This window comes from Pezoporus occidentalis, unplaced genomic scaffold (genome assembly GCF_034315485.1).
Source record: "Pezoporus occidentalis ecotype Australia unplaced genomic scaffold, CSIRO_AGI_Poc_V1 ctg21, whole genome shotgun sequence".
In the NCBI taxonomy this organism is placed as follows: domain Eukaryota; kingdom Metazoa; phylum Chordata; class Aves; order Psittaciformes; family Psittacidae; genus Pezoporus; species Pezoporus occidentalis.
Window position 1 is genome coordinate 2,908,745 of NW_026913964.1, and position 14,674 is coordinate 2,923,418.

A 14,674-nucleotide genomic window follows, 5' to 3' on the forward strand; every position below is an offset into this window, starting at 1 on the left:
ACTTTTAAAAATAATTGCAATAAGCTGCAAATGTCACACTCATTCTTCTTGATGCTCAACCTCAGTGCTGATAGAAGCATAGAATAGTTAGGGCTGGAAAGGACCTTAAGATCATCTAGTTCCAACCCCCCTACCATGGGCAGGGACGCCTCCCACTAAACCATCTCACCCAAGGCTCTGTCCAACCTGGCCTTGAACACTGCCAGGGATGGAGCATTCACAGCTTCCCTGGGCAACCCATTCCAGTGCCCCACCACCCTAATAGGAAAGAATTTTTTCTTTATATCCAACCTAAATTTCCCCTACTTAATGCATCCCTGATGCATTAGAAGTTTCCCTTTAGAGGAATCTCCTCAACAGCTCATATACATCTGCTCTATTTAAAAATAGCTGCTGCCACCAAGGAGCAAAGCTGAACATGAAGGGACTATGAAGGGCAAGTGAGTACAGTGTAGCACCCTGCGGACAGTACTATTTGTAGCAACCTGCAGTCACAATTCTGGTGGAGAGCAGCAGGATGGCAGCCATTTGGAAGGAGAGTTACAGAGCCGTTTGTAACAGACTTTTGTTCTTTGACTCCAGCTAAAAACCTGCTTTCAATCCACAACGAAAACAAGGTTTTTATTAACCTATGAGCAAGATTTTGAGTGAGCTGTACTCACAAACAAAAGATCCCAAGAAGCTGGAGTCCTGATGCCGTTATGACTTTAAAAACTCAAAATAGCATTTGGCTCCTCAGAGAATCCATTTCAGAAGTCCAGAAATGTTTTTCTCTACTTGCTAATGTTGTCATTTTGGGAACTGCACGCCTGTTTTACACAAGAGGGTATATACCCGCATAAAGTAAAAATCACAGCTTTGCCATAAGAAGGAAATCCAACAGACAAAGTAAAAGTGCTAGTAATCAATAATAAACAGTAGATACTCAGAGAAACAGATGGACAGGCAGACATGAGTAAGAGGAATTACACAATCCTATCAGCTTTACCTGAATACAGTCCCCTGTAGTAAGTGTCAACTGCAATGATAAACAAGCCTGGATTAAACCCAGGAATTTTTCATTCCTTGCTAATGGGGCAAATGTAACTTGGAATGGGGTCTGTATGCAATCACTGGAGGTTTTATTTGTATAACTTTCCTGGAGTTTGACCATGACTATATTTGATTGCATGTGGGTGGCTATGGGATGGGCGGACAGCTGGGTGAAAAGCTACGACAAAAGGAATCTTGTCCCATTTCCTGCCTGCGCTTAGTTCACTAATGAGCGCTGCTCTGGGTCATTCTCAAGATTTCTTCATCTGTTGTTGTCTCGTCTGCAAAAGGGGCACCCCAGCAGTGGAGCTGTTGTCAGCTTGTCTTGAGAGTTTACTCTGCTGCCTCTCACCCTTGGCAGCTGTGTGGGACTGTAAGTGCCTGGCTGTAAACAACGCCGTATTTTGTGCTTCTCTTTGGATGATTTGAAGGCCAGTCTGAGGCCAGATGTGTTTGCTGGTGTAATCTTTTTCCCATTTCTTGTTATAAATGTGTATCTCAACAGCTAATATTAAAGTGAAATCAGGATTTATCTGTTGTCTTCTTCAGTGTGATTTGTGGTGGAAAGAGAATGTTAATAAAACATACTGAAGTCCTCAGTCTCTCCTTTCTTCCTGGAGTGCTTGAAATGTTCAGTGAATGTACCCTTACAAGTAAACAGCCAGGCTGTGAACCTGATGGCTCTAGACTCCTGCTGTAGCAACCAATATCCCTCTTGCTAGCTTGTGAAAACAAAGTTATTTTGCTTTTCTAAGAAATACTGTTTCGCAGTTACACTGCCTCATTTATTCTTCTTTTGTCAAATCACTTGAAAAAGTTTTCTCCTGGTAACAGGTTTCATCTTTTTGCTAGGATTCTTTTATAAAAGGCTTTGACCTTCTGCAGGCAGGTTTCAGGTATCTCCCACAGCAAACTATTCTGTTATCAAGTCCAGTCCCTTGATTAGAAACCCCACTACACGAAGACTGCATCTGTGAGTTCCAGTAAGCCTCTATTCATGCAAAAGGGGTAAATCACACCCAGTTTCATTGTATCAAAGAGATTACTTTTGATGTGTATTGTAAAATGGTATTGAAATAGATTTACCCTTCCAAGCAGACAGAAAGGTGAGACAGTGGGAAGAGGAAAGCTGCAAGGGCTTAGCCCACCCCATCCACTAATGGCCCACAGGACATGCGCTGTTGTAGTGCAACACACAGGTGTGCTCCCCCTGATTCTCCCTCCCCTCTTTGCATTTATGGCCATGTCCCACCAGAGAGAGAGAGAGATATGCTCATAGAAACACCTTCCATAAAGAAAATAATGGGGTTGTTATTTCCCCAAGAAGCCTTTCAGAGAAATGCTCTAAAGTTTCATCCCAGTGGAAGTTTTTGCCAAGCCCTCTAGCACTGGGGGGGAAAGGAAACTCCTTCCACAGTGCCAGGCAGCTCTAATCACAGATGCACCAAATCAGCACCTATTCAAGATCATTGTCCCCTGGCAGTACTCAGAAGCTCATCTATTGTCTTCAATTGCAGTAATGAATGTTAGTTACTCAGGCAACCTTGCTAGTTCTGTTCAATGAATAGGCCACCAAAACCGTAGGTAAATTGTATTTCTTCTGTGCCTCTTCAGTTTTAACACCCAAGTACAAAAACTGTAACTACATACATAAACCCCCATGACTGGCATAGACAGACATGGTTGAAGACAACTGTTTAGCTGGCACACAAGATTCAATTTATTCCATTAAAACCACTCATGATGATATGTGAGAAGGAAAGAAGCCCTTTTGGCTTTTAGGAAACAAATAATTTCTGGGGTTAGCAATTAGGAAAACATAGCAAACCCCAAACATTTGTATTTGTAAACTGAGTACACTTGCACTTGCTGTGGCTTGACTAAAATGTGCTAAGCCCAATGTTGGATCTTTTTTCTTTAAAGAACCACCACACTTTAAGATTCTAGTAATGTAAAAAACCTAAGCATGGGCAGAGTCATTCCCCAACTCTTCCATCCAGGTTTTCAGCATTTTACTTTGATTTCACATCTACTACGTGAAGTAAAGATCAATCTACTTCCGGAAGGCTACTTTGGTGGGTGGTCTGAGGTCATTCCATTTCTTAATTTTATTTTCCAGTACAGTCAGATTTGTCTTTCCATTTATTGTGTTGAGCTTAACGGTTTTACAGACCCACAGTACGGATAACGTAATACAGAGTATTTGCTTTATTTCTTGCTGTATCCAGCATGGTTTCACACACAAGCTGATCACCTCCAGAACCACGAGAAGCATATCTGATTTGAACTTGGCCCTAATTCTCCTGCCTTCATCAGTTTTGTATACAGTTTATATACAATGAACCCTTGAAGAAAATTCCTTACACTTGACCCTTTCAGTAGCTTCATGGGATTGTCTCCATTTTTTTTGTATTCTTATCAAATGGTTTCACTCTATCAAATCAACATGCCCTCAGAACAATTGCATTAAACAAAACAAGGCTGTTTTCTCTAATTAAAGTTCTTACTCTGCCTACAGTAATGTCATTAGAGCCTTCACAAAACATGCAATCTATGAAGCCACTGTATTATAAAATGTTTGCAAGCAGTCTTCTGAAACTTGTGTCTTACTCGCTGGAGTAAGCAAATCCCTTTTCTGAGCTAACCACTAAAGTTGTGACAGCAACTTTTCAGATTCTGGAATTACGGAAATAGACTCTGTCACAAATGTGTGAAAGTGTACATCACGCACCGTGGTAACCTGAGTTAACAAGAAATCAATACGGGGTGCACTCTGAATGTGCAGACAAAGCTGCTAAGTATTTGTGAGCTGCTTCCATTTTGTGTCCAGAAATTTCAAAGTATTATATACAAGGAACGAACTCTTTATATCAGAACCAAAACATGCACAAACTTTTTTCGAACTTCCCAGTAACACAGCATTGCCTCTAATAGGGTATAAATCCATTTCTCCAGTGCTTCTTGATACATAGAGATGGCACATGGACTAGGCAAAGCCAGAGTAAGACTAACGCATAGGCAGGCTAAGCAAACTTTCATGATTGAAAGGAGTATCTTTAAATCATAACCCAAGCTTAGCTGATGACACAACCATTGTCTGAGTCATCTGAAAATCTGAAACAATAGCTCTGAGCATGGTAAACTTTGTCATTAATCTGACAGTGTGTCAGCCCCATGACTTGAAGGACGGGGAGAGGGGCAGCAGGGATTCTGCCACTTCAGCAGACAGATCTATGGGTGGAGCAGGAGCAGAAAGTACAGTAAGCCTGAGTCAGTCTCCAGCAGATACATTTTTGATGCTTCAGCAACATGACTGAACTTTACACTCAGGACACCCAGTGCCTGTCACCCCCAATAATGAAATGGCATCTCTCACTGTTGCTGATGGTGAGCGGCAATGCAGAGGAGGAATTACATAGCAAAGAAGCAGCAAAGCAGAGGAACCAGAGTTTAAAACCTCACATGACCTAAATAAATACTAGCACTGACATACCTAATTTGGTGCTGTCATGCAAGGGAAGCCTAGTCTTTAGATAAACAGAATGTCCGCCCTTAAATGTCCTGAACTATCAATTTTCTCCTTCTAATACTGCAGAAAGGTTACGCTGCAGTGCCCTGTGCTTCCTCACATTTAAAGTTAGGGTAGCCAAGGGCAACAAAGACTCCTTCCTCTCTAGTCTGATAGCATAGTTCTTCCTTCCTTTTGTTCACATGAAGAACAAACACTGAGTTGAACAATAACAGTGGATGCTTCGTTATGATGCCCTTCTGGGCACCCAGCCCTCGTTAGCATTATCTTACCAATTGGTTTTGTTTTGAAGGAAACCATGAATGGTCCTTTCAATTGCTGGTGTTTCAAGATCAACATAACCTCTACTTCCTCTGTTTTAAAGTCTCCTTATTTTACTAACAATATGTGCACTATGAAAAAAAAAAAAGACACAGAACCAATGAACTGAGAAAACTGCCAGTCTAAGGGGTGTGCAGGAACAGAAGGCCATTTAAAATAGCTTTCTCTGAACCAGCTGAGCTATTGATTCTGAGCATTAGAGTTAAAACCCAAACAAACCACAAAAACAAAGAAAGCCAAAACAACTTAATCTTTGGCATCTATTGAAGGAAGTGCACACAAGGAACAGTTAAAACTCAGAATATACTTTATTTGAAAACATCCAGGCATCTGATCACACTTCCTGAAATCAACATCAGCAGCAGATCCCTCCCTGTCTCATCTCCTACTTTATGGACAAAAAGGTTTTTAGTCATTCAACAAAATCAACACCCTCTGATCTGTAACAGCCAGGTGGCAAACGCAGTTTACGCAGTTTACTACAAACTTATCACTTGTGCATTCCTGCAGTTTTACTGTTCTTGGTCAAGTAATTGTTTTGGGCAAGTCACTAAACTACCACTCGCTTTTCACACTATGGGAAGGACAGGTGAACAAATTTAATGACAATTGTGCAGTCCTCTCTGCACCACCAAACCAGGCACAGTCAAGAAGCCACACTGAAAACAGCTGTTGGTGGATGCAGCTGTTCCAGTGGTGACTGAGAAGGGGAACAAACACAGGCAGACAGCTTCATCAGTCAAGATACCTTTTCTGCAAAGACCTGTCCACAAAAGACACATTCTTGAGCTGACTGTGAGGTGAGCTGGCCTCAATCAGTGCCACACAGCCCTCAGGTGGGCCAGCTCATTTGCCCCTCTGCCAGAAGAGGACCGTGAGTTTGTATATTCAGTCTGCGTGCTGAAGTTTCCTGTGCCCTTGAGTGATGCAGCAGTATAGTGTCCTTCCTGACCCCAGACAGCTGGGACCAGTGCGAGGGATGCCTTTCTCTCCTCATGTTCAGATGTGGCAGTGCAATTTAGTTCATTCTACACTGGAGAAATCTGGACTTGCTCTGACTTCTGGCCACTGCTTAGGAACCTTTGTTAGGGCATGACAGATCTTCCATATGAAAATCAAACAGTGCTTTGGGTGGCTGCTTTCCCTTGCTGCTGCTACAGTAGGTGGTAAGCTATTGGGTCGGTTGCGTGACCATTCACTCCCTAGTTCAGCCTAACGCACATTCAAGAGAGAAAGGGGGAGCAAACCTGTTTCTCGAGGAAAAGTAAGTATTCTGGATGAATAAAAGTTAGCTCTGTTAAACATCAATAGAGTAGAATTCAGTATTACTCAACTGGAAGGACTGTAGTGATGAAGTGAAGCCATAAAGCTGTAGGGGAAGGAGGGCTGAAAGGCAAAGAAGAAACAACATACCTTTAAGCTCCAGTGTGCACAGCATGAGGCCCTGCCTCTGTATCAAATATGAAGGTGGCTGGGATCACATTACAGAACTATCAGAGTTATGCTTTAACCATTCTAATTTGGTTGTTTTGGCTTTTGCTTGCAGATTAGGATACACTGGCTTGATTTTCAAAGGTAACAAGCACCTACAGCTCCCACTGACTTTGGTGACAGCTGCAGCTCTAAAAATCAATTTCACATAGTTTGCATATTGAGAAGAGCTGAGGGAAAATAAAAGGCCTATTATGTGGATACGAGGATTTTAAACAGCGCTGATGGGTGGTATATGAGTCCCTTCCCTTTTCAAATGAATTTCACTTCATGTTTTGTTTGGTTTTCCTGTTGATGCATCCTGCACCCTCCAGTGCTAAGCTGGTGGGATCCCACATACTTTTCCTGGCATGTGGTGTTTAAAATAAGAGACCTCAGCAATCAGATATCCTCACATTTCCAGCTATTGAACGCAATTCATGAGTACTGTGATCCAATTTCGGAGCAGAAAAGAAAAGATACATAGGAATATTCTCCCGGTGCTGATACAAGGCAGACAAAGAAAACTGAGCAAACAGGATGTTCTGCCCCTCTGTGAACTTCAGCAAATGGCCATAGCAGACAGGATACAGTCTGCAAACTCACAGCTGCAGTGTATGTGCCTGGCTGCCCAATACCTTGCTCTGCGTAATTCACTTGCACAAACAGGGCATGAAGAAAGTAACAGATCTAGCATGCAGTTCGCACCTGATATGCCTCAAGACTGAAGTCCTTCATCAAACACACACTGCCTGAAAGAGGAATGTGATGTTTTCTGCATGCAACTAAGCAAGAGTCTCACTCCAAACATCTTCATGAGTGCAATGCTTGGTGTTCATGACTCAGGACATCAGCCTAAAATAATTCACTGAGTAGTAAGGCATATTCCAGCTTAAGTCTCCACAAGAACACACAGCACTGAGACATATATTGCAGACTGCTTCATAGCACTCTAGTAGTCCCACAGCATTTTCCAGGAACATCACTCTTCACATCTCTGCTGCTGCTTCTGGAGATCACACCTTTCACAGGACGTTTGACTACATGGGTGATTGTTTCTGTAATGGAAAAGCTAGGAAGTTTAAATAAAAACGAGATTCAGCAGACAGTAAAGTAAAATCTTTCCAACAGCAACATCTTTTGTTGAACTGATCATTGTAGCATCATCTGCCTGTGCTTCCTCTTCACCACTGCAGTCATGTATGTACTGCTTTGCCTCAGTTGAGCCCTAAAGCAGACCCTCTAGGGTTTTTCAGGTGGAAAACCAGGGAACAGCCAGGGCTGATACACCATGCTCTAACAAACTGCTGACTCCACTTGTTGCCTCTCTCATCTTGGTAACTCTTGGCTAGCTCAATCTGGCCCTGAAATTCAGTATCACAAAGCTTTCAGAGGTTTTCACAGAAATGAATGACAAAGGACCACACTCTGGTTTCACTACAACATAAATGATGAGAAGAGCTGCAACAATCCTTAATACCACGTTAAAAGTTCAAATGAACATACAGAAAATACTTTACCATAACAGCCCCATGTTATTAGTTTTAAGGAATGACTGTAATAAGAAAAACCTTTTGAAGTAAAAACCTGTTTGCTGGGAGGGTTCATCACATGTGTGTCTGTTTCTATGAAAGTGCTATACATTCCTGTTCCATCTTACCAAGACAGATTTAAGCTTATATGATAAGATCATTTAAATTTGTCGTTAGTCCAGTTTTAAAGACAGGGCAAGTCTACACATCAGATGCTGAGATACCCGAGGTTATTCTACGTGTGTTAACTCTGGAAACATAGAGAAAGTTTCATAGAAAAACAGTACTGGGGCCAAAGCAGCAGAAAGCCTATTTGCAAGGCGTTACCCCTGTGCTAGTAATCTCCTGCTCAGGCAAAGTTTTCTAGTTTAGATGAAGTATTATTCCAATGTGCCTATCTACACAGGATTGCACTCTGGAGATTTCCAGGTTTAGACTGCAGCTAACTTCTGGATCTCCACACCATTCTCCCCTCCCAAGCACAGGGAACAATAAAGTGACCAGCATTTCCCTTTGGCAACCAGGCTGTATGCTCAGAGATTTTACAAGATTTTAACATGGAGAATACATAAAGTCCTACAGCTAAAGAAAAGCTGTGCGTGCTACCAAGATTAATCATTTGGGTCATAGTCCTCTACTGCTATCATTTTACAGAAGAAAACGACAGTAGTAATGGCTTCATCAGGCATGCTAGTGGTGAAGCTAGAAGAGACATAACCTTTCAGGACAGCAAAAGAAATGTAGTTGTGCCTACGTGAGAAAGAGATAAATCACAGTGAGACTTAACTGCTTTTTACTTTCATAAGCTGCACACAAGAGCATGAGACTTCACTATGGCTGAAAACATGGGTTTGGACAGACTTTTTTTGGCTTTCTAAAGCCAAAATGAACTCATGACTGTGTTCACTTAAGAACTTAAGTCCATTTTAGGTACATTTTACCTTATCTTACAAATGTGTGGCCTGAAAGATGTAGTACCTTCTACATTAAATCCAGGCAATTATTAGCAGACTCTTGATCTTCTACAACATTCAGTTCCCAGAACAATATACTGTCACAAATCACAGATACTACCTCTAATCAACAGACAACTTCACTCCATATGTTAAAAGCCTTTTGGAAAAAAGGCCATTTGCTTTAGCACTGTGCTGAAAACACAGGGGAGCAGCTCACTTTGATCAGGAATTCATTACAGAGAGACTGGTAAGGAAGAGATTTCTCTGAAGTGAGACCATTTTGTCCCAGGAAGCCTATGCCAGGCTTGAAAAGAGGGGGATGTCTTTGCAAATACAGACTTAAACTGTTCAGCTCATTGTTTCAACAACAGTGGATTAAAATAATTTTGACTCATACTCATGTAAATGAGAACAGATTTGGCATACTGCTTGTACTAAGATTTGTTTTCATATTACATTTAGTAAAACTTAAATGCTGGCATTTCAGCTGCCATTTAGCAAGGCATTTGGGGGCAAGTTTGGCTTTCAAGGCAAGAAAGCAGTACTGTATCTTCAGTGTCTTTACACATGTGCTCAGAAATAAGCAAGTAATTCAATACTTCATGCTAAACTGGATTTATCCAGCATAATGTCATCCCAAAAGTTAAGCTCACAGAAAAAAAAGTATGGCCAGAAACCTTACAGAGCTGTTGTCTATCTACTGTTTCACTAGAAGGATCATGTTCACAGACAGAAACATTTAATTTTATTGAAATGACAGAATTTAGATACAGTTCCTACTGTATCTAAACCCAAGATGCCTCTAGTCTTCCTTCACAATTAAAATATGTTCCCCCCACCTCTCTTCATTACCACTTTTAGTTGGCTTTGCATCTGTGCTTTGTTCCTGTGGACTTCTTCATTTGACAGCCATGGAGTTCAGCTCCTCCAGTGAGACTTTGTTTGACACTGCTGCAGAGCAGTACAGCACTTTCCACAAAGCCACCTAGTGAGGACACCCTCACCCAAGCAAATGCCATTTTTGGGGCAGGTTTAGAAACCCATTCCCCAAAATGTCATGAACCAGCCAAAGCAAAGGACATTTTCATTGATGTCAGCTACATCTGTAGGAGTGATTTTGCTGGCATTGGGATGATGGGAGTCTTAATTTTTTTAAATTCCTTACTGCCAGGATAAACCTAGGCTACTAACCAATTGCGGTCTTGTTTCCTCTCATTGTTACAAACCTGTTAGAAATAGCACAAGACTTTTGGTATCCTGTGGGGAATACAGCAAAAACGGTTCCACCCCACAGAGACCCTAACAATGATCAGTTCATCTTTATCCCTCCAACGGGACCGGAAATCACCAGTGGCACTGCAAATCTGTTACCATCTCAATAGCAATGCACAACTTTATTCCCATTAATCTGTCTTCCATCCATTCACACATCAAGTACAACCCTGCTACATTTTACAGATTATATCCATGTTATTCCAGACAAAGGTCACTTTATAGTTACAGTTCTTTAATTGAATAGAAGCTTTTGATGCAGTAAATCATTGTCTCTCACTGTTCAAACTCACACAATACAATACAAATAATGCTGCCCTTTCTTTCAGAATTTCCCTTCTACCTCACTACTCCTTTCTTTACAAAATAAAATGAGGCACTTTTCACTTGCTTCAGCCATATAAATTAGTTACAGCATTTGGAGACACTTTGCCACACTGCACTACAAACCCAGACCCTATGTTATTTTGAGATCAAAATGAGTCTCCTTCCTTACATTAGTGACAAATGCAACACAATGTACCAAGGTTTCCCTAGATTTAGCTGTTCCCAGATCTCTCCCCTATTAGTACGATGAAACTTAAAACCTAAGACACTCTCTTCTGAGTGCCACATATTTTTTGTTCCTACTTATGAGAAGTTACCTGCTTCAATAAGACATTATAGGCAAGGTGAGCACGGCTGTGTGCACATAGACACATGAGCAGTGGAAAAGAGGGCAGGAGAAAGGGTGGATTAATCAACTAATTATCCAGTCCTCATGATACAAGAATCTAACTTTTCCCTTTAGCAACGCTAAGTATTCTGTCTTTACTTTGAGTGGGAGCCAGTGAGCATGAGACACAGATGTTTTGAGGTTAAGTTTCCAGGTAGTTATAACTTTCTTTCAAAACGAAGAATAAAAGAGGATAAATCTTAATGTCAAGTACACTCATGCAAAACGGCAACCATTTAACAGCAACAGTGCTTTATTTAGCACTGAAGGTCATGACAAGAACTGAGGTCAAAAGCTAAGGCAGACAAATTCTAATCTGAAATACAGAACAAATATTTAGCAGCAAGGTAGCTAAAGCCTGATAGCACTGTCAAGACAAACCAGGAACTTTTATTTCTTGATGTCTTCAAACAAAAGTGAATGCCTTTCTAAAAGACATGATTCAGTGTAAAAAGTTATCACATATCTGAAGGAAACATGCATGACATATGGGAGGTCAGTCTGGATGAACAGCTGATTCCACCCATCTTTAAACCCTATGACACTGAAAATAAATCATTACTCAAAAGCAAGTCCTAGCTCACTAGTATTATTTGCCTCTGAGCTCTTTCAGTGAAGAGCAGTGTTAATCAGTTTGGTTAAAGCATTTAGTGAAAAGACTCTCCAGCTGGCAATCAGGCACCATGTTCCCTGTCCTCTTTTGCAGCGCCATCCTCTTGGTAACAGAGGGCATTTACTTAGGTGAGATGGAATGAGACTTACATCCACAAACAGCCCAGCTATCAGCTGCTAATAGCTAGGCTCTGTTGCTTGCTATTTATATCCTAGAATGCTGCTACTTCTAAAGTTAGACTTGGACGATGCCCCACCGAATGTAGCTTAAAACCGACATCAGTTTATTCAGCCTATCTTCTTTTTTTGCGTATGTGCTTGCATGGCTAAGTGGCATCTTCAAATTCAGCTGCCCGAACCCAGTATGTGTGACATTCAGCATCAATGAAACTACAAGGGGAGAACAGACCAGAATCTGTCCTGACTGATATGCCAGAAACAGAACTACCAGCTAGTGATTTCCAACCCAGACCATAAATTATATCACTGCCAATGAGAAAAATAATCTTGTGACTTGCACCCTTAAACAGTCAGGTCTGGAGCTTTTTGTTGTTAATTCTTCTTTTTAACAGTATCATCTCATTTATTTTACCTAGCGTATTGAATTAGGGAAGCAACAGCAAGTCCTTAAACAGAACACACAAGCAGACAGCAAAACTTCCAATATTTTGAAGTGCTTAGGTCCAGGCTCCTGCCTTCCTGTTTATGATCTCTATAAAACAGATTTTGCATTCTCAATTCAGGTTCATACAGAGTCACACTGTACAGCATGCAGGACATTACATGACATCGTATTGCAATATAAAGGCAATTAAGGCTTTTTTTTGGTTTGCACTTCACCCCCTCCATAGCACAGTGCATACTGAAGCAATGAAAGCAGGATAATGAAGGCTGACTTCCCCTGGTAAATCTCTGACTAGCCAATCTTGCTTTCCAACCATCAAATTTTGTTTCTCTAGTCTGCAAATGGAAATAAAAGAATGAGTGAATAAATGGATTCTTTTCATCCCTAAACACTTCAAGTTTATAAAAGCAAAGAAGTTTTCTCTGTGGCACCCTTGGGCAACCTGGAGCAATCCTCTGACAATAAAAGAGAAGCAGTTCTGCCTTCACGAGGGTCTCCTCCAAACACTGTTCTTGCACCGAGGCCATGAGATGCAAAGATAGCAGGGAAACAGAGAAGCGATTTACATTGACAAAGAGGATTTTGATACACTCCTCCAAATGGGGCAGCATTACCATCTTAATAGCCTTTTGCTCTCAGCCTTCTTCCTGAGGACGCTGGAGATTTTTGCAAATGGAGAACAGTTCCGCTTCCCATTTTAACTGCAACAATAGCAGAAGGGCTCCTTAAACTGCATCAAATAGCAGCCTGTGAAATCCCTAAGTAGCTGCACTGCCTCTCCTGCCGTTTTATTATCCTCCAGCCCACAGAACAAAAAGGGGGGGTGGGGGGGGTGGGGGGTGCTCCTCCTCATTTTTAGCCTATTCCACACATCCTAATCCCTCAGAGGTGACAATGGAAATTGCTTATGGAACTGTTAAATCACACGTTCACTTTGTCTTTCATTCCCCATTCACCCTCTCTAATCAAGGAGTTTCCAGCCACATTTTCCGATATCAATTTGTTTATGGCCTATTGGCTAATGGTCCCAGGATGGGACCCCCTGAGTAAAAAGAAGGAATCCTGGGCACTTCAGCCAGCTGCTGTTTCTCACCAGTTCCCACACCCATCCACTTGTTCCCATCAGCCATCCTGAATGTGATCACCTCCTGACACCATCTGAACTCAACAACAAAGCCTGAATGGGAAAGCTGCCTTTGCAATCAGTCTACGGGACAGATTCCACTTGTTAGTGCTATACGATGTCCCTTGAGCAGCGACGCAGGGACACTCCCTCACCGGCTGACCCATGGCCAGTTGACTTATTGATATCTTACCTTGTGTCCAGCTTCCCTTTGGAAAAAAGCACCAGCTACAACTCTCATAAAAAACCTAGCCACCCTTGCACGAAGCAGCCTTGTGCCTCTTTCTCTGTCTTATCTGAAACAGCCATTTCCAGGTGATTTGCTCACTTACTCTTTCCATTAATGATCATTGAAATGTGGGATGAGAACATGCAATATTTACTTTGAACAACTCAGATGGCTTGTGTGTAAGTGATTGCAAGTCTCTGTAAAATAGTCTGGGACACACTATCAGGGGAACCATGCCCGTCCTTAATACCCATCATGGAGAAAAATATCTAAACTGGAAACATAACGGTGTAGAAAAGAAGAGCTTCAAGCTGCCTTCCAAAATGTACAAAGAATGCTTGATATAGAGACAGCATTTACTCTGAGCTATACAAAACGGTATCTCCCCTGATTTTAGAAAAACAGTGAAAGATGGTTTAAATGTGCAGCCCAGAAACATGGATACCAGGAAGACAGCAATTCCCATACTCCTAATACAATGCTATCCCTTCTATCAGAGTCCTGCTCCACCATCATTACATGTTACCAGGCCCATTTGTTCGTTAAAGGCAAGGTTCAGTCCTTGGAAAGCTATAGTCCTGTCTCACAGAAAAGACTGAAACAAAGATCCTCTCTGAAAAAAATGCTTCCCATTTCTGAAACTGGAAATTTTTCTTTCCCAAAGTTTCACTTACATCAGTGCCTGAGGACAGAGCAGGAAACTGTCTGACTTTTTATTAATGACGAGAAACATCTCTGCAACACAGAAAATATTCAACATAGAAAAGTAGCTTGTCTTCTGCCCTATACTGAACCAAAATATGTCTAGACCAACTCTAGCAAGCCATCTCAGTTTAAACTAATAAAAATTGTTTGTAGTTCCTGTAGCCTTTTTAAAATTACTGCTAACAAATAAACCAGATCAAATTTCCAAAATGCCATCTAAGAATACACTGGGTATAGTACCTAAATTCTTAGGAAACACCAGATGGACACCCCTACCCCCCTATTATCATTATGTAGGTGTATCAAATGGAAGCAAAAACACAGCATAAAAATATTTTTGATTCTTCTGTTTTCTGATGTTATGTATCACCAGAGATGTAAGTGTATTTAGTCACTAGTAAAAGTAAACATGTTGCTGGTCTGGTACAGCCTGTTTGAAGGTGAGAAATGGGCAATCAGAAGGAACTGTCTGCATACCTTAAAATGTTCAAGGTGCTTTATGAGATCAGTGACCTCAGAAACAGCGATACTCACTTTTTTTTTAACGCCATGG

The 14,674-nt window shown here is 41.4% G+C and overlaps 1 protein-coding gene and 1 long non-coding RNA gene across 9 annotated transcripts in view; one reads left to right on the plus strand and one right to left on the minus strand.

Moving 5' to 3' along the window:
* Positions 1-14,674, minus strand: part of RAD51B (RAD51 paralog B) — a 455,666-nt gene that overhangs the window by 144,866 nt on the left and 296,126 nt on the right. Inside the window, exon 11 of one of the 8 annotated variants that reach the window (XR_009964928.1) lies at positions 12,032-12,151. The exons of 6 other annotated variants lie outside the window; for them this stretch is intronic. Coding sequence is in view for 1 of the 2 variants with exons in the window: in XM_062619221.1 (XP_062475205.1) it covers positions 6,180-6,268 (89 nt within the window). In the remaining variant the exon portion in view is untranslated. Of the gene's footprint in view, positions 1-5,852; positions 6,269-12,031; positions 12,152-14,674 lie in introns of those variants that run through there. One more of the 8 variants, XM_062619221.1, reaches the window with a different exon arrangement.
* The window catches only part of LOC134163952 (uncharacterized), a 392,100-nt gene that overhangs the window by 50,084 nt on the left and 327,342 nt on the right, over positions 1-14,674 (plus strand). The gene's annotated exons all lie outside the window — the stretch shown is intronic.